The sequence below is a fragment of the Puma concolor genome, chromosome D1 (genome assembly GCF_028749965.1).
Source record: "Puma concolor isolate L17-30 chromosome D1, mPumCon1.1.hap2, whole genome shotgun sequence".
In the NCBI taxonomy this organism is placed as follows: domain Eukaryota; kingdom Metazoa; phylum Chordata; class Mammalia; order Carnivora; family Felidae; genus Puma; species Puma concolor.
In genome coordinates, this window is record NC_141676.1 from 12,424,749 (window position 1) to 12,447,485 (window position 22,737).

The 22,737-nt window shown below is 41.4% G+C and overlaps 3 protein-coding genes across 3 annotated transcripts; all 3 read left to right on the forward strand.

The window, feature by feature from the left end:
* The first annotated feature begins 2,725 nt into the window (after positions 1-2,725).
* LOC112865033 (olfactory receptor 5B3-like) lies at positions 2,726-3,670 on the forward strand. The gene has a single exon (XM_025928085.1). The coding sequence runs from the start codon at positions 2,726-2,728 to the stop codon at positions 3,668-3,670; it is 945 nt and encodes a 314-aa protein (XP_025783870.1).
* Positions 3,671-14,206: 10,536 nt separating this feature from the next.
* On the forward strand, positions 14,207-15,151 carry LOC112864935 (olfactory receptor 5B12-like). The gene has a single exon (XM_025927944.1). It carries the CDS (start codon positions 14,207-14,209, stop codon positions 15,149-15,151), a length of 945 nt encoding a protein of 314 aa, XP_025783729.1.
* Positions 15,152-19,493: 4,342 nt separating this feature from the next.
* On the forward strand, positions 19,494-21,839 carry LOC147576457 (non-POU domain-containing octamer-binding protein-like). The gene is given in 2 exon segments (XM_086677337.1): positions 19,494-20,731; positions 20,733-21,839. Coding segments are annotated over 2 exon segments (1,413 nt in total). The 5' UTR covers positions 19,494-19,531; the 3' UTR covers positions 20,946-21,839.
* Positions 21,840-22,737: the final 898 nt, after the last annotated feature.

Genomic DNA, 22,737 nt, shown 5'->3' on the forward strand with positions numbered 1-22,737 from the left:
CTCATTTCAAAAGGAGCAGACATGTGCTGAACCCCTTTGGCCATCATATATTTGTCTGAATGTTAGTAGTCATTAGTACATACCCTTTCCTCCCACCGCCAAATCCTCACCTGAGGATTTGTCATGAACTTCCAATGATGGCCAGGGAACACGCCCCAAGATGAGAATTATATTCGTTGACTTTAGAATGATAACCCCTGGGACAGGCATGTCATAGAGCCTGTTTCACAGACAAATTTCTCGAATCATGCGGGAGAAGCAATTTTCTGCTTCATTTTAGAGATAAGAAGGTACACAAAGATTGCATCGTGGATTCGGCACTTCAACATAGGTTCCTGGCTCCATGTTGCATTCTTCCCTTCATCTTTATTTACCTTATAAATATGTTGGAACTACTTGACTAGTACCTGATAAAGACTATCTCTCTCAGTATGTGGGCATCATCCCATGGCTGAATTTCTGATTCCAAGCTAACTCTTCAGGATTGACTGTTCCTTCTTTCCCAGCAGCAAGGTAAGCTTCTATGTCCTATATACACTTTCAGTGAGAAATGTAATTCAAGCAAAACCAACAGGGCATCTACACATACTATGAATTATTTAAGCACAGAAATAAATTTCTTTTTTTTTAATATGAAATTTATTGTCAAATTGGTTTCCATACAACACCCAGTGCTCATCCCAACAGATGCCCTACTCAATACCCATCACCCACCCTCCCCTCCCTCCCACCCCCCATCAACCCTCAGAATATTCTCAGTTTTTAAGAGTCTCTTATGGTTTGGCTCCTTCTGTCTCTAACTTTTTTTTCCCCTTCCCCTCCCCCATGGTCTTCTGTTAAGTTTCTCAGGATCCACATAAGAGTGAAAACATATGGTATCTGTCTTTCTCTGTATGACTTATTTCACTTAGCATAACACTCTCCAGTTCCATCCACGTTGCTACAAAAGACCATATTTCATTTTTTCTCATTGGCACGTCTAAAGCAGTGGTTTGAGGCTAGACACATGTATCAAGACTTCCATCCGTGGGGAGTTTACTGATCATTGTGAAACATTATCATGCTGCTCTCCTAAAAGAGATTTTAAAAATAGATGGATAGGTGTGCTCTGATTGAGTAGCTGTTAATTTTATCTTGTTCACTATCTGTTGAAAGAATTAAGGAGGACAGCAGTGAACCAATGATTAGCAAGGGACAAATGTCCTTCTAAAGGCATCCAAGTCAAATGAAAAGATTAAAAATACGATTCCTACACAAGATGACATTCAAGTAAACAATTTTAAAACATGTAATTGGCCAAAACACAGATCTTCAGGCTAAAGACCAACAAACTAGGAACTTCTACCCAGTGATCCCTGCGATTCGACTGTGGGATAAAAATAAAGAGAGAAAGAATGAGTTTAAGAAAGGGGACACTTTCAACACAAACTAAAACATGGATCTGAAGAAAGAAATGAAGCAAAAGAATGGCTCCCATGCGGTAGCTGAAACAGCCACTCATGTAGGCAGAGGACAGACAGACTGAGAAACACTGAAGACACAGAAGAGCCCAGGAGACCAACTGAGTCTATGATATAAAGCATATTGAAGAGGGATGCCAGCAGACCAAACACTCAACCACACTGAGCTTGTGTGTCACCCCAGACCTTTCTAAAGCCAACAGAGAGGCTATCATCCCATCCTACTAAGAATACTATCCCTTACACTAATCAGGTTCTACTAAATACTCCTCATTTTGCTCACTTTGATTTTTATATTATTATATACTACCTCATTTAATTCTTACAGTGGTCTTACAATAATACCTTGAGTGAAGTCTCATTACTATTTTCATTTTGTAGATGAAGAAAACAGGGAGTTAGGTTCGGACTAAAGACTCCTCAGTGGTGAATGCTAAGACTGACATGAACCTGGTCCCAGAGCCCAAGCTTTATACTCAATGCCATGCCCTCCCCAGACTGCCTCTGCTGGTTGTCTGAGTCCCTACTGCTACAGTGATTATACCACATGCACCATGGACGTATCTCTTGGTTACGTCACTGTGAAACCCCAAACACTGAGTTTATGACATGGGAGAAAGACTGATCATGAATTAAGTTAAATTCAATGTGATTTAAATTCAGGTGAGACCAGTGGACTTGGGAATCACTCTACCCGAGCACTAAGTTTGGCTTTGGCGATAATAATTTTGTAAACTTAAATATACATTACTCAAGCTCTGTGCTTCACACGTTAAATGGGGGTAACAAGTAATCAATCTCATAGATTTGTTGAGAATAATAACTGAATATTCATACAAAGTGTCTAGAGCTTTTTCCGGCACATAAGGACCATAGATATAAGCATTTGCTAGGCTGAGAAAAACTGAATTGATATATAGATTCATTCAAGATGATTCATCATAATCAAGAAACTACATTTTCTACACCACTGTTTACAAATTCACAGAATTGAAAAGTTGGAAAATAATTCATGGATATCTTTCAGTTTTAACAGTGTCAAACTCTACAGATAATTTGTGCCTTAACTTTTACTGTCTAGTCCATACTTTAAATCTGGAGAAACCTGTGAGTAAAAATTATTGCTATCATGAAATATTGTGTACATATGTGTGTGTATACACAAACAATATGGAATGAATTTCACTTCAATCTCTCATTTGTTTATGACTTTGTTTCTGTATTTCTTATCACTACAGGGCATCTTGTGATTCCCAAAGAACACCATGAAGAACAACACAGAAGTGACTGAATTCATCTTGCTGGGACTAACCAGTGACCCAGAGATGCTGGCCCCCCTCTTTATCATGTTCACCCTCATCTACCTCATCAATGTGGTTGGAAACCTGGGGATGATGGCGCTGATTCTCTTGGACTCCCGTCTCCACACTCCCATGTACTTTTTCCTCAGTAACCTGTCTCTGGTGGACTTTGGTTACTCTACAGCTGTCACTCCCAAGGTCCTGGCTGGATTACTTATAAGAGACAAGGTCATCTCCTACAATGCATGTGCTGCTCAGATGTTCTTTTTTGCAGCCTTTGCCACGGTGGAGAGTTACCTCTTGGCCTCAATGGCCTATGACCGCTATGCAGCGGTGTGCAAACCCCTCCATTACACCACCACCATGACAACAGGTGTGTGTGCTCGTTTGGCTATAGGCTCCTATGTTTTTGGTTTTCTGAATGCTTCTGTGGATGTTGGAAACACATTCCACCTCTCCTTCTGTAAGTCCAATGTGATCCATCACTTTTTCTGTGATATTCCTGCAGTTGTCTCTCTCTCTTGTTCTGATAGACATGTCAGTGAGCTGGTTCTTGTTTTGGTAGCAAGCTTCCACATCTTGTTTGGTCTTTTGGTTATTTTGATTTCCTACCTGTTCATATTTACCACCATCTTGAAAATGCCCTCAATAGAGGGATACCTGAAAGCTATATCCACTTGTGCTTCTCACCTCACTGCAGTCTCCATCTTCTATGGGACAGTCATGTTTATGTACTCCCAGCCAACCTCCAGCCATTCCATGGACACGGACAAAATTGTGTCTGTGTTCTATACTATGGTCATTCCCATGCTAAATCCTGCGGTGTATAGCCTGAGGAACAAAGAGGTCAAGAATGCTTTCAAGAAGGTTGTTGAGAAGGCAAACCTGTCTCTAAGCTTCACCTCCTAGGGTTGTAGAATCCATGGTGACCTACCTTCATTCCTGTCAGATCTTCTCCCTGCATTAACTTGCAGTTTACAGCCCACATTGCACTTAAATTACTGCTGTGATACTTTCCTCTTCAAAAGTCTCTCACTAAAAAAGAAGATAAAAAAGAAGATAATCCAGTTGTGTAATATCTGGATGAGAATAGCCATGAAGACCTTAAAGTGTTTAGAGCACTCTTGTCATGAACCTTAATTATATGTGATTTATTCACCTGTTCACATTTTTTTCCACCACACGCCAATGCAAGTGTGTGTGTAAAACGCAGCTCAAACCCATGAAGGGAAGTGCATGCAAGGGTCCTCTATGTGCACATACACTCAAGAGGGGAAATTTGTTAAAAGAGTATGGCTAGTTTTTAATAAGAAAGTCAAAATAACTGTAGATCAGAGTATAAATTAATGTTCAGCATTTAAAATTTTTTTTCTAGTTTAAAAAAACAATTCTAAGAGTCCAAAATGAAGAAAACCATGACATGGACTTTTTAATAAAAGTATGTGCTTTTTTGTTGGAACAATTTTTTTTTTCAGAGCTATATATCTGTAAAATCTTGAAGGAGTTCATCTTTATGTCTTCAGAAAGTCGTTTGGTAGAAGTATGGTGACATGATAACTTTCAAATGCAAGAAGACCAGAGTACCAGAAAAGGGGATCGAATGATAATAGAGCAGTTTCTCAATTTTTCTGTAAGAACCCCAACTGTGTAAGATACATGCACTGAGTAGTGATAATTGTAGCTATTTTTCTCTCTGGAAATACTATGAAATGGCTCGTGTCTCTCACACAGGGATACTTTAGTTTCCTATGAGCTACGTCATGTCCTGCTGCTTTCCTACTTCCTCCGTCCTCCTCCCTCACACTGAGCTCCCTACCGTCCCCGGACAATCCAAACTCATTCCTGCCTCAGGGCCTTTGTACATGCTGTCGCCAATGCTCAGAAAGCTCCCTCACTTCCCTCAGGTCTTTCCTTAAATTTTACTGTACCATAGTCACCCCACTCCTATGGACATTGTTCCCAACTTACTTAATCCATCATAGTTCTAATCAGTACTCAGCTATTTCTATTTATTTGTCCCTTTTTTATTCACTTACCTTTCTAGAATGTACACTGCATAAGAAGGGTACCTTTGTCTTCACTACTAACAACTTCATCCTCAACATACAGCCTGTTTCACACTAATTTCTCAGTAAACATTTGTTAAATTACTCAATCAATTAATTAAACTATGAGCCCAACAGTTGATATATTTGATAATATGGCTCATTACCTATTATATAATTCTTTAGAAAAGAATTTTAGAACATTTTATGAGACATAACTAGTTTTTCTTCTATTTTCTTGCTCACTACTTATATTCCCCACTTTTGGAAAAAGTCATGTTTTCAAAACTATATTGCCAAATGGATAATATATAACATCTTTTAAATTAAAATTATCTCATGAAATGGCAAAGAATACATGAAATTAATTCTACCTACTAAATCACACAAAGTATATATACTTTCTCAATAGAGCTTTAGAGTAAGTCATGAAATCAGGTAAGGTGTATATTTCAACTTTATTCTTTTTAAATACTACTTTAAGTATTCTAGTAGATTTACCTCTTTCTATAATTTTTTCAATCAGCTTACTAATATTTCCAAAATTCTTCTTCACATTTTGATTGAGATTAAGTTGAATCTGTAAATCAGCATGAGGAAATTGGCATATTAAAGTCTCCTAACCCATGAACATGACCTTCCTCTCCTCCCGTATAGCCTTTACTTGATTCTTTTCATTGGCATTTTTCATTTTCTACATTCTAGTATTGCACATATTAAGTTAGATTATACCTAATTGCAAATTAATGACCAAAGGGGCTCTGCACACAGTCCAGTCCCTCTACAGTGATATCATGTGGGACCATGTTGGGATTTCAGAGGCTAATGACTGAGTAGAGACTTTTAGAGACCTAGAGTTCTCAGAGGAACAGGACCCCTTTGGGGACATCCAGAGGTCCTCATCCAATCTATCTACAGAAGAAACTTAACTGAGTCTCAGGACTTTGCTTGAGTTGTTAAATGAGCACACAGATACATTTGGCTTACATTGTCATAAGTTCTATAAAATAAAGTTCATACATTTCAGTATGTTCGTTCCTGAGAGTTTGGATAAACATATACAGTACATCACCCAGATCAGTATACAAAACAGTCCCATTCATCCGAAATTGTGTCCTGCTTCCTTTATGGTTAACCCCTCTCATCCCCCAGCTTCTCATAACCTCTGATCTGCTGACCCCTCCATATAGTTTTGCTTTTCAAATACAACATGCAACTTCTTGAGTCTGGCCTCTTTCACTTAGCATAATGCATGCATTTCCTTGCCTGTATCAGTAGTAGGTTCCTTGTAAAGTTCTTTATTGAGATGTAACTTACATACCACAAAATGTACCAAAGTATGCAATGCGCTGGTGTTTAGTACTTTTACAGACTTGTCCAATCGTCACCCTGGTTAATTGTTGAAGACTTCTGTCACCTCACAAAGAAACTACATACCCAACCATCAGTCAAGGTCCATTGTTCTGCAACCTCCCACCAGCCCTAGGAAACCACCAATTTACTTTCTGTCTCTGTACTAGTCTGTATATTCCCATCATCCATTACATCGTAATGGGATCATTTTTGACCGACCTCTTCCACTTGTCATGATGGTTTTGAGGTTTATTCATATTGTAGCAAGTACTGGTACTTCATTCCTTTTTGTTGCCTAGAAATACTCCTTTGCAAGCATAAACCACACTTCGCTTATTCACTCACTTGATGGACCTTTGGGTACAGGTAGTGCTGGTGTTTTAGGTATGGGTGCTCATAGAACAGCCTTGCGGCTGGTGTGTGAGGAAGGCATGAACATAGATCTGGGGTCAGGTGTGTGGGCATTCCCATGACAAGGGAGGCTCCAGGATCTCAGCTGCAGGTGCTTGTGCACTGTCCGTGCAGTTGAAGTAACTATCAAATAATGCAGAACGAAATTGAACAAGACCCAAATAAGTTGAAAGATATCCCACGTTCATGAGAAGGAAACTTCAGTTTTAGTTTACGACATCACTGCGACCCAAAGTGATCCAGAAATTACACAGAATTCCTTTCAAAATTCCAGTAGCCTTTTTTGGCCAACACTAAACTGCCAATCTTAAAATTCATGCGGAATTGGAAGGGGCTCAAAATTGCCAAAGCAATCTTGGAAAACGAAGTCAGAGAAATCACACCTCTTGATTTTAAAACTTACTACAAATTTATAGTGATAAAAACAGCGTGGTACTGATGTAAGTGATGGGTCACTGGGTTCCACTCCTGAAACCAATACTGCACTGTATGTTCACTAACTTGAATTTAAAAAAATTAGTTAAAAAAAGATAGACTAACCAATCAATGGAGTAGAATTGAGAGTTCAGAAATATACCCATATATATGCAGCCAATTGATTTTTGCCGGGATGACAAGCCCATTGAAGGTGGAAGGAAGAGCCTTTCAGCAAATGATATGAGACAACTTGATTTTCATACATAAAAAATAAAAGTTGTATCCTTACTTCACATTATATACAAAAAGGGAACTCAAAATGGATCAATGACCTAATATAAAAGCTAACCCATACATTTTTAAAGGAAAACATAGGGTTAAATTTTCACGACTTTAGATTTAACTACAGGTTTTTAAATATGACATCAAAAGCTTAAGCAATAAGAACAAATAAAGTAATAAAATGTCATCAAAATAAAAAAAACGTTGAATATCAAAAACACCAAGAAAGTGAGAAAACAATCCACAGGATGGGAAATATATTTGCAAATCACACGTCAGATAAAGATTTGATATTTAGAATGTATAAAGAGCTCATACGACTCAATAATGAAAAAACAAAGAACACAATTTAAAAATAGATAAAAGACTTTAATATACATTTCTCAAAAAAAGATACACAAATAATCAATAAGCACATGAAGAGATGTTCAAAATCATTAAGATTGATATTTAAATACATTAATTTAAGAAATGTAAATTTTTAAAAAAGAAATGTAAATCAAAATCACAGTGAGATACTACCTTACACACGCTAGAAAGGCTATGTTTTTTAAGACCATATATATATTTTTAATTTTTTAATGTTTATTTTTGAGAAAGACAGAGTGTGAGTGGGGGAAGGGCAGAGAGCGAGGGAGACACAACCCGAAGCAGGCTCCAGGCCCAAGCTGTCAGCGCAGAGCCCGATGCAGGGCTTGAACTGGCGAACCACAAGATCGTGATCTGAGTTGAAGTCAGACGTTTCACCGACTGAGCCACCCAGGTGCCCCAAGGCTATATATTTTTTAAAGAAAACAATAAGTGTTGAGGATGTGGAGAAGTTGGAACAGTCACTGTGGAAAACCATTTGATATGTCCTCAAAATATAAAACATACAAATACTATGACTTAGAAATTCTATTCATAGGCATATATTCCCCAAAATTGAAAACAGGTACTCAGATACTTGTATTCCAAAGTTCATTGCAACATTAATCACAACAGCCAAAAAATGGAAACAATGCAACTGTCCATCAGGAGATGAATGCATAAATAAAATATATCCTGGGTGGCTCAGTCAATTAAGTGTCCAACTCGATTTCAGCTCAGGTCATGAGCTCACAGTTCGTAGGTTCGAGCCCCATGTTGGGCTCTGTGCTAAGCATGAAGTTTACTTGAGATTCTCTCCCCTCTCTCTCTCTCTCTCTCTCTCTGCCCCACCCCAACTCACATGTTCATTATCTCTCTCAAAATAAATGAATAAACATTTAAAAAGGAGGTAATAAATGATAAGGGGACTAGTATTCAAGGATCTATTAAAAAGAAAGACACGTAGACAACAAAACACGAATAGTTTATTATATGTTGTGTTAGGCAGGATAGACCATGTGACGTGCGGTAGAAAATCGGCCCCCAAGTCAAGCGATTTAACACAGCAAAGATTTATTTCTTACTTCTGCTATTACGCGTGCGTCACAGGTTATCCAGAAAAGAAGTCTCTCTGCATGTGTTCATTCAAACACCCGGGCCAATGGAGGCTTTGCCATCTGTAGCTACCGTCTCTGGAACATGCTGCCTCCTCGGCCACCATGGTAGGTGGGAGGCATTACATACTTGTGCACTGGCTTGTCTATACTTCAACCCAGAAATGACACACATCATACTTCTTCTCCAGCCCATTATGTAGAACTAGCTCGTGGCTCCACCTAGCTGCAGGGGGGGCAAGGAAGTGTGGGGAACAGACGTAATGTTTGTGTACTGCTAATTTCGTGCCACGGAATGTATCATTGCTTACTGATGATAAAATAGTAACACTTAAATTAATTGATCTCTTTTTTTTTTTTTAACGTTTATTATTTTTGGGACAGAGAGAGACAGAGCATGAACGGGGGAGGGGCAGAGAGAGAGGGAGACACAGAATCGGAAACAGGCTCCAGGCTCTGAGCCATCAGCCCAGAGCCTGACGCGGGGCTCGAATTCACCGACCGCGAGATCGTGACCTGGCTGAAGTCGGACGCTTAACCGACTGCGCCACCCAGGCGCCCCAATTGATCTCTTTTTTTAATGTTTTTTAAGTTTGTTTACTTATTTTGAGAGAGAGAGAGAAAACAGGGGAGGGGCAGAGAGAGAAGGAGAGAGATAGAATCCCAAGCAGGTTTCCTCACTGTCAGCACAGAGCCCAAGGTGGGGCTTGAACTCACAAACCAGGAGATCATGACCTGAGCTGAAACCAAAAGTTGGACGCTTAACTGACTGAGCCACCCAGGAACCCTAAATTGATCTCTTGATATGTGCTAGACATCTCATTTAATCTTTAGGACTGTCCTATGAGGGATGTATAGTATTATCCTTGTTTTTATAGGTGATACTTTGAAGCTTTGAAAGACTGAATACCTTGGCCAAGGTCACCCTGCAACCGAACCAGAACTTGAAGACAAGCCCCATGACTGCTCAGCTCAAACTTGGCAGCAGCTAAACTGGACTGCATTGATAAAGGAGAGATAATTCCGCCTGGTGTTTGTGGTTACAGATGACTATGTGGGGGAAAGAATGGATCCATATCCTTAGTTCTAAACATAGGGAGGGAAATCCCCCTAAATATCCCCAAAGCAGCTCTGCACTGGTAAGAAAAACAGGTATTTTGTTTAAAAAAAAAAAAAATTCTTAGGGACGATTGTAGGCCTTTCAGAAAAATGTAGCTATTGGTATGCCTGGGTGGCTCAGTTGGTTAAGTGTCTGACTTCAGATCAGGTTATGAGTTCACAGTCCGTGTGTTTGAGCCCCAAGTCAGGCTGTGCTCAGACAGTGCAAAGCCTGCTTGGGATTCTCTCTCTCCCCTCTCTTTCTGCCCCTCCCTCACTCACACTTTCTCTCTCTCAAAAATAAATAAACTTAAAAACCAAAGATGTAGCTATGAGAAAGCTTGAGTGAGAGTCCTGACATCACCTAAGCCAAGATTTTAGTGAGGTTTTTATTTTTGTTGCCTGGCGTGGCTGTGGCACCGCTGATTTGCTGACTGGGGGCTCCTCTCCTTAAGCTTTCATTCCCCCGTGTCTTCAAAAGCACTCTCAGCTCAAAAACACACAGGCATTATCTGATGGCTCCTATTAGGTTCAGGACCAACCCTGGATCTGGAGCCTCCTGAGATATCCACTCTCATGACACTAAATGTCCCCCCTGTGATTTATGGGGTGAAAAGGTCATTGACTTGGTCCTGGTATTTGTAGGAGCACAAGCCCAAGTGATGTTCTAGAACACAGCGCTCCACAGGTAGGGAAGGAGCTTCTCCAGCGTGATGCTTTCCTGGATGTGGACTTCTGGTCAAGAGTGTGGCCACGAAGGTTTTCCATACTCCCTGCCTTGCACCCTCCTTTGTCTGTTCCCAGAGCAAAAGTAAGTAACAAGAAAACACACAACCATAACCAATTAGAATGAAAAGGGGCTGTAGGAGATCCCATCGTGTTAATTTCACAAATGAGTAAAACAAAGCCCAAAGAGGTGAAATGGCTCGATCATAGACCCCTTGTTAGCTATAGCTCACCATTCTTTCCACTGATTGCAATCGGATATCTTGAATGAATGATTGAGGTCATAGAGTCATAAAGGGAGACCGTGCCTCCTGATCTTTTTTATTTAGAACATGCTAGAAGAGTAGCAGTGCAAATATCATAGCTCCCTTTCTGAATCTCAGGGGTTGTAGAATTTCAACATCTGTTTGGGCATCTCGAGTGAAGAGTCATTTCTTTCAGTGTCAAAGTTGGAACTTTCAATATTATTGGCTGAATTTCCCTCAGGAACTGAGAGATGAGATAGACAATGGAAAGTAATGACTCAGATGGCTTGACTGAAATGTTAGCATCTTTTATGCTTTTCAAAAAACTTCCGTGTTTCCTGTCACATCAGAGCAGGAGAGTAGCCTGCAAGGGAGAGGCACAGGGTTTTGCATCTTGTGAATTAAGAAGATACAGCCAGCAGCAGATCTATACCCAACTGATTTTCAACAGAACTAGAATCAGAATTGGGCTTGTATTTGTGGTACAATCATACCCACACCCCTACACCTCAAACTCCCGGATCAAAAAGAGCTGTTTTGTGTTCTATTTGTACCTACAGACAGTATAGATACGGAATTTGCTCAAGATGTTGGCCATTCTTGGTACATCAATGGGATACAGAAATTAACTTTTTTCAAGATAAATGTAATCGGATTCCCATGTTTGTGCATTTGGGCCAAATCTGGCAACTCTAACAAGCACAGACATTGAGAAATTGAGGAACCATTCTTGGGAGCAAGTAACTTCATCATCAGTAGGGTGTTCTGGCATATTCTGGGCACTTCCATGATCATTCTGTCATACTTTGTACACACTTTTATAAAAGCACTTGTCACTTTTGGGGGATAATTTCCAGAGCCGGCTGACTCTGTGCCTTTAAAAAGTCAGGAATCGAGTCATTCATTTTGTAATACCAGCTGCTGGTACAGAGGTGGCTTCTGTGCAAAGCCAGCTTTTGGGGGGGAGGGAGAACAAAAGGGAATTAACACTGTATACTTGGCATGAGCCAGGCATCATGTTAGTAGGGCTCCCTAAATCACTTAATTTCATCTTTTCAGCTGTATAAAATAGATACATTGGGAACTACATGAACTGGGTGTTTCACAGAAAATGAACTGAGGTTTGCAGAATATAAGTAATGTTCCCAAGGTCACATCCCATCCAGGGTGCTAATCACTGAGTAACATTTTATCTATTCTACTTGGTGTAAATAGTCACCTTAGGCTCTTCTTCTTAAGGGTTGTAATATGTCTATAACCTAACACATTTTTCCCTCTCTTTCCTTTAGAGTTCTACCAATTACTTTTTTTTAAATATGAAATTTATTGTCAAATTGGTTTCCATACAACACCCAGTGCTCATCCCAAAAGGTGCCCTCCTCAATGCCCATCACCCACCCTCCCCTCCCTCCCACCCCCCATCAACCCTCAGTTTGTTCTCAGTTTTTAAGAGTCTCTTACGCTTTGGCTCCCTCCCTCTCTAACCTCTTTTTTTTTTCTACCAATTACTTTTGCACATCAATCCCTAATTGAGATTTTGATTGTGCCATGGATTTTGCTAATTACTAAGACCTATCTGCTTATAATTGTCTATTTATACTATTGAGCTTACCAATTCATACTTTTGTCCATGATGTTTCTTCTGCCTGGTATACTAATAGTGGAGGAGACAGCTTGAATTACTTGAGTTTTTGCTGTGTAACTGACGTTATTTTAAGTGTTTTTGCATGATCTAAGTAATTCTATTCATCTGCCTCAAAGGATGAAAATTGTTATCATTCCCACCTGAAAGATCAGGAACCTGAAATACAGGAAGTTTGATTAACTCGACCCACTATTTTGAAAAAGTTGCTTAATGTTATGGATTTTAGACAATATTGCCTGAGTTCAAATCCCCAAGCATACTACCAGATTTGCTGCTTAGGCAAGTAACTTACTTCTTTAAGCCTCAGTTCCTTTTGAAGTACAAAGCGAGTAATAATAGAGCTTGCCTCCCAGAGTTGCTAAATGTACTCAATGGGTTAATATATGTGAACGGCTTAGAACGGTTTCTGACACAAAGTAAGTACTACAGAAGTATTGCTATTATACTAACTAATAATTCTCATATGTCTGGAATCTCCAAAACCACAACTCAGGTGTAATCATCTCCAGAGAGGTTTCCTGAGAGTCTGTGTTGGGCTTACCATATATCTTGGAAGTATATCTACTTCCAAAGTGCCCTGGGCATACATAACCTCTACTTTAGAAATACGTTCTGATGAACATATCTTTGGGATAATAGATCTCTCCCACTAGAGTATTCTTAAAGACGGGGCTGTATCATGTCCTTCCTTCAATATGAAGGATTTTTAATCTAGGAGAAATGTATGTGATGGATTCCAGAGTCAGAAGGGTCTCTTGGGTTGAGAGGGCTTCTCATACTGTAACCATGGCAACCACAGTAAGCTGTTAGCTAAACTGCCACTGGAGGTGAGGACAACCAGACACACAGATAACATGGATGGACACCCACGGCTTGGTCAACGGTACAAAGTCCCTAGGCAAAAATGAAAGTAACACTTTCACCTCCCCCACACTCTCCCTTCCACGAATAAAGCAAAGACATCAATGGTGGTCAGAGATGGAAAACATCAACCTAGGAGAAAAATAAGGACCGTGACATAGAGAGAAAACAACGAAAGTTTTGCTTCAACCTTTTGAAAAACTGTTACTTCTTTTTTAGAGTTACTGAAAGACACCAATATCACTAAGCATGTGCCAGAAATCATGACGTTTCCTTCAGGGGCCAACGGTTGAAGTGGAGCAGCCAAGTGAGGACCCTCATGAATTAGAAAGTGAAGAGTGGGTGTCCCTAAAGCAGGATCCCAAATCACTGTACATCTTCAGCTATTATGAACAAGTCAGTGAAGGATCCCGCAGAGAGAAGTGTGTTTGATGAGGCTTGCCATTGCATATACCAGTGACTGACAAAATGTTTCTTTTCTCTTCCTTTTTGTTGATTAAGCTTTCACGAACTTGGAATAAGAGTGCTTGCAAGATACGGCAAGTAGTGAGAGTCTTGTTGGTTTAGTGTAATAGAGGATGCCGTACAACAGACAAGCTGAAATGTGCCTCCAGAGTCATAACACCGTCCCCTGTGGCGGCCATCAGCAAGGACATGTCAGTGTCCTTCCACATAACTTCTAGATGAACGGCTTCGCTCAACTTACCCCCACCCAGTGTTCAGTCCAGCTTGCTGCCTGTGGGTTCCTGCCTTTGACAGAAAGCTGACACACATGGGCCAGAGACACCATTCACAGTCAGTGAATGACCGACAGCCATTATCTTGTGTTTGCTCATTAGCATTACCTTGTGTTTGCTCATCTTGTCATAGACGCCTCTCGTGATTCCCAAAGGACTTTCATGGAGAACATTTCAGAGGTGGTGGAATTCATTCTTGTGGGGCTCACAGATGCCCTGGAGATGCAGGTCCCTTTGTTTACCATCTTCACTATCATTTACCTCATCATTCTGGTTGGGAACATTGGAATGATTGTGTTGATTCTGTTGGACTCTCATCTCCACACTCCCATGTACTTCTTCCTCAGCAACCTCTCCCTCGTGGACTGCGTTTATGCCTCGGCTGTCACTCCCAAGGTAATGGTGGGGTTTCTCACAGGAGATAAGATCATATCCTACAATGCATGTGCTGCGCAGATGTTCTTCTTCTCAGCCTTTGCCACTGTTGAAAGTTTCCTTCTGGCCTCAATGGCCTTTGACCGCCATGCAGCTGTGTGCAAACCCTTGCGTTACACCACCACCATGACAAGTGCTATGTGTACCTTACTGGCCACTGGATCCTACATCTGTGGACTCTTGCAGTCTTCCATCCATGTTGCCTTCACTTTCCACCTCTCTTTCTGTCATTCCAATGTAATTAATCACTTTTTCTGTGACATTCCCCCAATGCTGTCTCTCTCTTGCTCTGATATCTACATGAATGAGATTGTGCTCTTCACATTGGCAGCGTTCAATGTCTTTTTCACCCTCTTGGTTATCTTGAACTCTTATCTATTCATTTTTATTGCTATCCTGAGGATGCGCTCAGTTCAGGTGCAGAAGAAGGCTTTCTCCACCTGTGCATCCCACCTTACCACTGTTTCCATCTTCTACGGGACAATCATCTTCACGTACTTACAGCCAAGTTCTAGTCATTCCATGGACACAGACAAAATGGCATCCGTGTTCTACACCATGGTCATCCCCATGCTGAACCCTTTGGTCTACAGCCTAAGGAACAAAGAGGTCAAGGGTGCATTTCAGAAGGTGGTTGGAAAAGCAAAGTCTTCATTGGGTTTAGCCTACTAACTAGAAATAGCATGCAAACCATATGACATTTCTCTTGGACTTCTAGTATCTAAGAATATATTTTTTATTTTATTTCTTTCTTGTCTTTCATTTCTCTGAGTAGTTCCCTCCCAAATGAGACTGGTTTTGTTCATGCTTTGGGATTGTGATTGCATAGGACAAAAATTGGATATCTTTTACCAGAAAGAGGATGGTGCTTCTATCTTAAAACAAAGATTACAAGCCTAGATACTTTGAGATCCCACACTACATTGGTCTAAAGTGATTTGCAGGTGAATCTCCTAAGTGTGTGATACGAGAATTACATTTGTAATTAATAAAACTCAAAATAACTCTATGATTTTTGTACATAGTATAGAGATATGGTTCTTGGACATTCATTCTCTTAAGAATTACCTTGAGGGTTGCCTGGGTGGCTCAGTCACTTAAGCGTATGATTTCAGCTTAGGTCATGGTCTCACAGTCCGTGAGATCCATGAGGTCTGTGAGTTCAAACCCCACATCAGGTTCTGTGCTGACAGTTCAGAGCCTGGAGCCTGCTTCTGATTCTGTGTCTCCCTCTCTCTCTGCCACTCCCTCACTCACCCTCTGTCTCTGTCTCTCTCAAAAATAAATAAACATTAAAAAAAAAAAAAGAATTACCTTGAGAGGGGCTCCTGAGTGGCTCGGTTGGTTGAGCATCCCACCTCAGCTCAGGTCACGATCTCATGGTTTGTGGGTTCAAGCCCCACATCAGGCTCTGTGCTGACAGCTAAGAGCCTGTAACCTGTTTTGGATTCTGTCTCTCTCTCTCCCTCTCTCTCTCTCTCTCTCTCTCTCTCTGCCCCTCGCCTGCTTGTGAGTTCTCCCTCCCTCTCACTCGCACACACTGTTTCTCTCTCAAAAATAAATAAATAAAACATTAAAAAAAAAGAGTTACCTTGAGAGATGTTGAAATGCAGAATTCCAGGAGTTAATTCCAGATAATCTAATTTAGTATATTTCTGGTAGAGCCCAGAAATCTGTATAATTATCCACCATTATCCACATATACCTGGATCCTGAACTTAGCACAAATGCCAGTGGTGAGTATAGATAATGAGGGATACTATGTGAGTTTAATCTATTTAGTTCCTGAATTTCAGAGAGAAAAACAGAGTTCAGAGGGTGAAAATATACCCATCCCTATTCCTTACCTGTGTTCTAATAAAGCTCATATAAGGGAGTCTGGATAGGAAAGTCTGCCTACATTCTTAACAAGCTTCCCCTTTATTTCAGAAGACGATGGTGTGCAGGTTGCACTTTGAGAACTGTTTCCTGAGACCAGTGGTTCAAAAGCATCATTACAAGGCGAGCAGCATCAGCTTCACCTAGCACTTTTTAGAAGGTGCCAATTATAGAAACCCCCACCCCAGACCGACAGAACCAGAAACTCTAGGACTATAAGCCAGCTATTTGCATCTTAGCCAGTCCTTCTGGTGATTCCAAAGCATACTTAGGTTTGAAAACCATTGGATGCAACCCAGAAACAGTAACCTAGAACAGTAGTTCTCAACCTTGACTGCACATAACACTAATCTAGAGGAGATTTTTTAAAATACTGCTGTCTGGATCCCAGCTCCAGAGTGTAGGATTTAATGCATCTAGGGATAAGACCTGAGCACCAGGAAATTGTCAAATGCAACCACTTCCCCAGAGCCTGATACAAAGAGGGGATTGAGACTCCCCCCCAAAAAAAAGATGATATTTATTTATCATCTAGTGTCGACGCATTATTTGCATATGTGAGCTCATTCAGATCCCACACTACCTCTGAGGTGATCAGCCAGGTAGAGAGGAGGAAATGGAGGCTAAGACACAGGCAGATGGTGGCAAAGTGAGGACTTTGAACCCAAGTCTGTGGGACTCCAAAGCACACTCTTTCCTGTTTAGTTCCGCTAACAATCGTTTAACACCATAACACCATGTAGAGGGCATAAGGAATACTAAGATGAAGAATCATTCTCTTTTATCAAGGACCACGAGTCTTCTCAGTATAATACAATTATCTTTGTAATAAATCACTAGGACTCAAAGGGACATGAAGAGTCACAATAATATTGAGCCAGCATCTCCCTGAAACTGTTTAAATATCCTTTAATGTGGACATTCTGAAGACCCCAAATCCCCACTGCTCATCCAAGCTCTAAGTAGGAGGGTATTAAGCAACATAGGTTCTTGAGGTCATCAGACATACATAAAGAGGACAAGAGCCCATGAGCTCCATCCATGCGTTGCTGCTACTTACACTAAAGCCCTTGCTATCTGGGAAGCCCTGTTATCCCTGTTTTCCAGAAGCTTCGTGCTACACATTCAGTTGGATAAAGACACGCCGCTGGGAATCCTGCGTGCTCCAGTGAACATCTTCGTTTAAGAAGGTGGAAGACCATGAACCTTAACATCCGATGTGCTCACCTTCATCAAACCCCAAGTGTCCCATCGCTTTCCTGGGAAGAAATAGGAAAAAGGCAGTAAGGGGCGAATGTGTGCACAGAAAGCCTTCATGCCCTGACCTTTGAAGTCCTGGAGGGCTGGTGTGGGGGATTAGTCACAAGAGCTGTGCAGCACATTCAGCAGGCAGGTTTAGATGGTGATTTAACCACATCTAACACCCCGTGGTGGACAGCAATGGGATAATGTAGCAACTCATCTCCCAAATATGCTTCCGTAACCTTTTAATAGAAACATGTAATAAATTTATACAATCAAAAGTTTCTGTCAGATTATTTCTGGGGATGGCAGCTGCTATAGACTGAATGTGTGCTCCCAAATCTCATATATTAAATGCTAGCACCCCATGTGATAGTAGTAAGAGATGGGTCTTTCAAAGGGGGCAGATTAGTCATCTAATGCATGTGATTAATGCTGTTAAAAAAGAAATCCCAGAGAGGTCTCTTGCCCCTTCAACCATGTGATGAAATAGCAAGACAGCTCTCTGTGACCCAGGAAGCAGGCTCTCATCAGACACGGAATCTGCCAGAGCACTGACCTGAAACTTCCAGCCTCCAGAACTGTGAAAAATAAATTTGTTCTGCATAAGCCACCCCGTCTATGATATTTTGTTACAGCAGCCTGAGCAAACTAAGACATAAGCATGAGGAACACATGAGTGAACTCAAGCCCTTCCCCAAAGTATTAACCGTGACTTTGACTTTAACAAGACACTAAACTTCAAGATCAACAGTGAGGGGAAATTTTTTTAGGTGAGCCACAGAAGAGTGAAATAATATCCTCAGCCACTCCGGTTCAATGAGGCCAAAATGTAGTTTTCTTTTTATTTATTTATTTATTTTTTTTTTAAATTTTTTTTTTCAACGTTTATTTATTTTTGGGACAGAGAGAGACAGAGCATGAACGGGGGAGGGGCAGAGAGAGAGGGAGACACAGAATCGGAAACAGGCTCCAGGCTCTGAGCCATCAGCCCAGAGCCTGACGCGGGGCTCGAACTCACGGACCACGAGATCGTGACCTGGCTGAAGTCGGACGCTTAACCGACTGCGCCACCCAGGCGCCCCCAAAATGTAGTTTTCTACAAGTTCAAAGATATCCCTGGACCTGGCATCTAATGGGAACTATATTCTCCTGATGACTGCTCTTAGCTCATACATCAGCCCTCTCTCCTCTACCAGGCTTGGTTTTTACTAGGAATCATTAGATTTAATGAGAAATTAAATTAATGACTGAAGAAATATGTGAATGGATGGCTACATGAGTGAATAAATACATGAGTGAATGAACTGAGATTGAGCAAATGAGTCAGTACCAAGCTGGGTCCCTAATGGATTCAAGATGTGCTCATTTTATGAGCCCAAATAGAGGACATATCTCAGGTCACCCCTCAGGATGACCTGAGATATGTCATCCCTCATTCCATGAAAGTACAAACCATTTTCACTAACTAAACTCAATGCTTATATCTGTGGGTCCACGGGTCACCCTTTGAGCTTTTGAGGCATTCCAGATGATCATGAAATTCAAGATTTTAAAAATGATTAATTTGAGCCTAACATAAGGAAATAATAAATAACAGGTTCCAACCCTTGTAAGAAAATTTCTACTGGCAAATATGGAACAGCAAAAAACAATGGCCCAATTTTTTCTACCCCCTGGATCAATAGACAGAAAGAAAAGCAGAGGGGATAAGAACTGGCACCAACTGAAGGCTCTCACTGCGATAGTGTTAGATTTGTTCTCTCTCTAGATGACAGTGAAAGCTTATATTCCTCATGGGGGCCTCATAGCTTGAGTTGTCACTCCTTGCAAGGCCAGACTGCAAGAACAAGACTGCTATTTTTTTCTCTCTAAAGAATTCTGATTAGGCCGTTACTCTGAGGAGAGAACAGTCGGTAGAGGGGTGCAAAAATGCAGAGCAATAAAACCTTTAACTTGGAGAAGCAAAACCATACTCCAAGGAAGCATCATCAGCATCACCACCAGCAGCACCACCAACAGCAACAGCAACAGCCACCACCGCCACCAATACCTGCAAATGGGCAACAAGCCAGCAGCCAAAATGAAGGCTTGACTATTGACCTGAAGAATTTTAGGAAACCAGGAGAGAAGACCTTCACCCAACGTAGCCGGCTCTTTGTGGGCAATCTTCCTCCTGACATCACTGAAGAAGAGATGAGGAAACTATTTGAGAAATACGGGAAGACAGGCGAAGTCTTCATTCATAAGGATAAGGGCTTTGGCTTTATCCGCTTAGAAACACGAACCCTAGCAGAGATTGCCAAAGTAGAGCTGGACAACATGCCACTTCGTGGAAAGCAGCTGCGTGTGCGCTTTGCCTGCCATAGTGCATCGCTCGCGGTCCGAAACCTTCCTCAGTATGTTTCTAACGAACTGCTGGAGGAAGCTTTTTCTGTGTTTGGCCAAGTGGAAAGGGCTGTAGTCATCGTGGATGATAGAGGAAGGCCCTCAGGAAAAGGCATTGTTGAATTCTCAGGGAAGCCAGCTGCTCGGAAAGCTCTGGACAGGTGCAGTGAAGGCTCCTTCCTGTTAACCACATTTCCTCGGCCTGTGACTGTGGAGCCCATGGACCAGTTGGATGATGAAGAGGGACTTCCAGAGAAGCTGGTTATAAAGAACCAGCAATTTCATAAGGAACGAGAACAGCCACCCAGATTTGCACAGCCTGGCTCCTTTGAGTATGAGTATGCCATGCGCTGGAAGGCACTCATTGAGATGGAGAAGCAGCAGCAGGACCCAGTGGACCGCAACATCAAGGAAGCTCGTGAGAAGCTGGAGATGGAGATGGAGGCTGCTCGCCATGAGCACCAAGTCATGTTAATGAGACAGGATTTGATGAGGCGTCAAGGAGAACTCCGGAGGATGGAAGAGCTGCACAACCAAGAGGTGCAAAAACGAAAGCAACTGGAGCTCAGGCGGGAGGAAGAGCGCAGGCGCCGTGAAGAAGAGATGCGGCGGCAACAGGAAGAAATGATGCGGCGACAGCAGGAAGGATTCAAGGGAACATTCCCTGATGCGAGAGACCAGGAGATACGGATGGGCCAGATGGCCATGGGAGGTGCTATGGGCATAAACAACAGAGGCGCCATGCCCCCCTGCTCCAGTGCCAGCTGGTACCCCAGCTCCTCCAGGACCTGCCACTATGATGCCAGATGGAACCTTGGGATTGACCCCACCAACAACTGAACGCTTTGGCCAGGCTGCTACCATGGAAGGAATTGGGGCCATTGGTGGAACCCCTCCTGCGTTCAACCGTGCAGCTCCTGGAGCTGAATTTGCTCCAAACAAACGTCGCCGATACTAATAAAAATTTCAGTGTCTAGTTTCCCAAAAACCCTTAAAAGAAAGACCCTTTTTGGACTAGCCAGAATTCTTCCCTGGAAAAAGTGTTAGGGATTCCTCCCAATAGTTAGGTCTTCCTTGCCTATACTACTCTAAGGGAGTATGCTGGAGGCTGAGGGCAAGGGAGGGGCGATAAAATTTAACAAATCAGTTCTGTGTGGTATATCGTCTAACTAATTGATTCTGTGTGGTGCATTCCTGAAGTCTCCTGTGATTGTTGAGGGCCTGGGGGGGGGGACCATGACAAAATGGATCCAGTTAGACCCCCTGTTAGTCTTGATCATTCCATTCTTTGTCCATCCTGTTCTATTTGCTTTCTCATTCTTAAACCCTCCAACGCCAGAGACACTGCCACATACACCACAAAAACAAACATCCCCCAATGACCTTAGCCCCATTGCTCCACTTGGCAGGTGGGAATTCAGGCAAATGTCCACAGAGGTCACAGACCACATACATACGGTTCTGTTATATCCCATATATTACCCCTTCGTGTCCTAAGGAAGACATTTTCTCTTAGAGATTTTCATTTTAGTGTATCTTTAAGAAAAATCTTGTGTTAAGTTGCCTCCATCTTTTTTCTTGGGTAAGGGTAACCCAGGAATGGCCCTTTTGTGTCTATGATGTTGCTGTTCACAGCTTTTCTTGATAGGCTAGTACAATCTTGGGAACAGAGTTGCTGTATGCTGAAGGTCGGACAGTAGCTCTTAGCCTTGCCTATCTTAGGTAGTTACGCTGTGCATTTTTTTATTGGTGTACCATGTTTGATTTGTCCCTGATATCTTTGGAGTTTTTCTGAGAAATGGAGCAGTAATGCAGCATCAACTTATTAAAATACATTTTAAGCCTTTAAAAATAAATAAATAAAAATAAAGAATTCTGATTAGAAAGACAAGCATCCAGAAAAGAAGTCACTAATGGCCTTACAACCATAAGAAAATTGTTTCACAAACTCTCCATTCTGAAGGAGTGTTTTTAAATTGTACTAGTAGTTGGAAAGAAAGAAAGAAGAAAGGGAGGAAGGAAGGAAGAAAGAGAAAGAAAGAAGAAATGAAGGAAGGAAAGAAGGAAGGGAGAAAGAGAGAGGAAGGAAGGAAGGAAGGAAGGAAGGAAGAGGGAAGGAAGGAAGGAAGAAAGGAGGGAGGGAGGAAGGAAGGAAGACAGAGAAAGAAAGAAGGAAGAAAGGAAGGAAGGAAGGGAGAAAGAGAGAAAGAAAGAAAGAAAGAAAGAAAGAAAGAAAGAAAGAAAGAGAAAGAAAGAAAGAAAGAAAGAGAAAGAAAGAAAGAAAGAAAAAGAAAGAGTACTAATGCAATGGTTAAATCAAAAGTCTTTGATGGGAGACAATCTGGACTCAAACTATGTTAATAGTGCCTGGTGCATAACAATAGTAACTACTTCAGAGAGTTGGGGTAAGATTTAATGAGATAATACATTTTATGTACTCAGTACGGTGTTTGGCATGCTGTAAAGAAACAAATTTTAAAATTATTTTTATTATACCTTTAGCAAAAGTATAGAGAATATCACATCTCTCTGCCCCGCACCCCCCCCCCCACTTCATAACCATCTGACCTTATTTCTCCACTCCTGAAGGTTTTTTAATTTTCTGACCCAGACCTGTGTTTATATCCTATATCCACCTGAGGACATCTCCCTGGGGCCAAGGACCATACTGGGAAACCACAACAAAGACCAATTTCTCTGTCTAACTCTGTTTAACCAACCGGTCAAGATAGGTTTAATATTGTGACCCC

Coding starts and splice junctions, on each gene's coding strand:
- LOC112865033 (XM_025928085.1), top strand. CDS start 2,726: ATGAAGAACAACACAGAAGTGACTGAATTCATCTTGCTGGGACTAACC.
- LOC112864935 (XM_025927944.1), top strand. CDS start 14,207: ATGGAGAACATTTCAGAGGTGGTGGAATTCATTCTTGTGGGGCTCACA.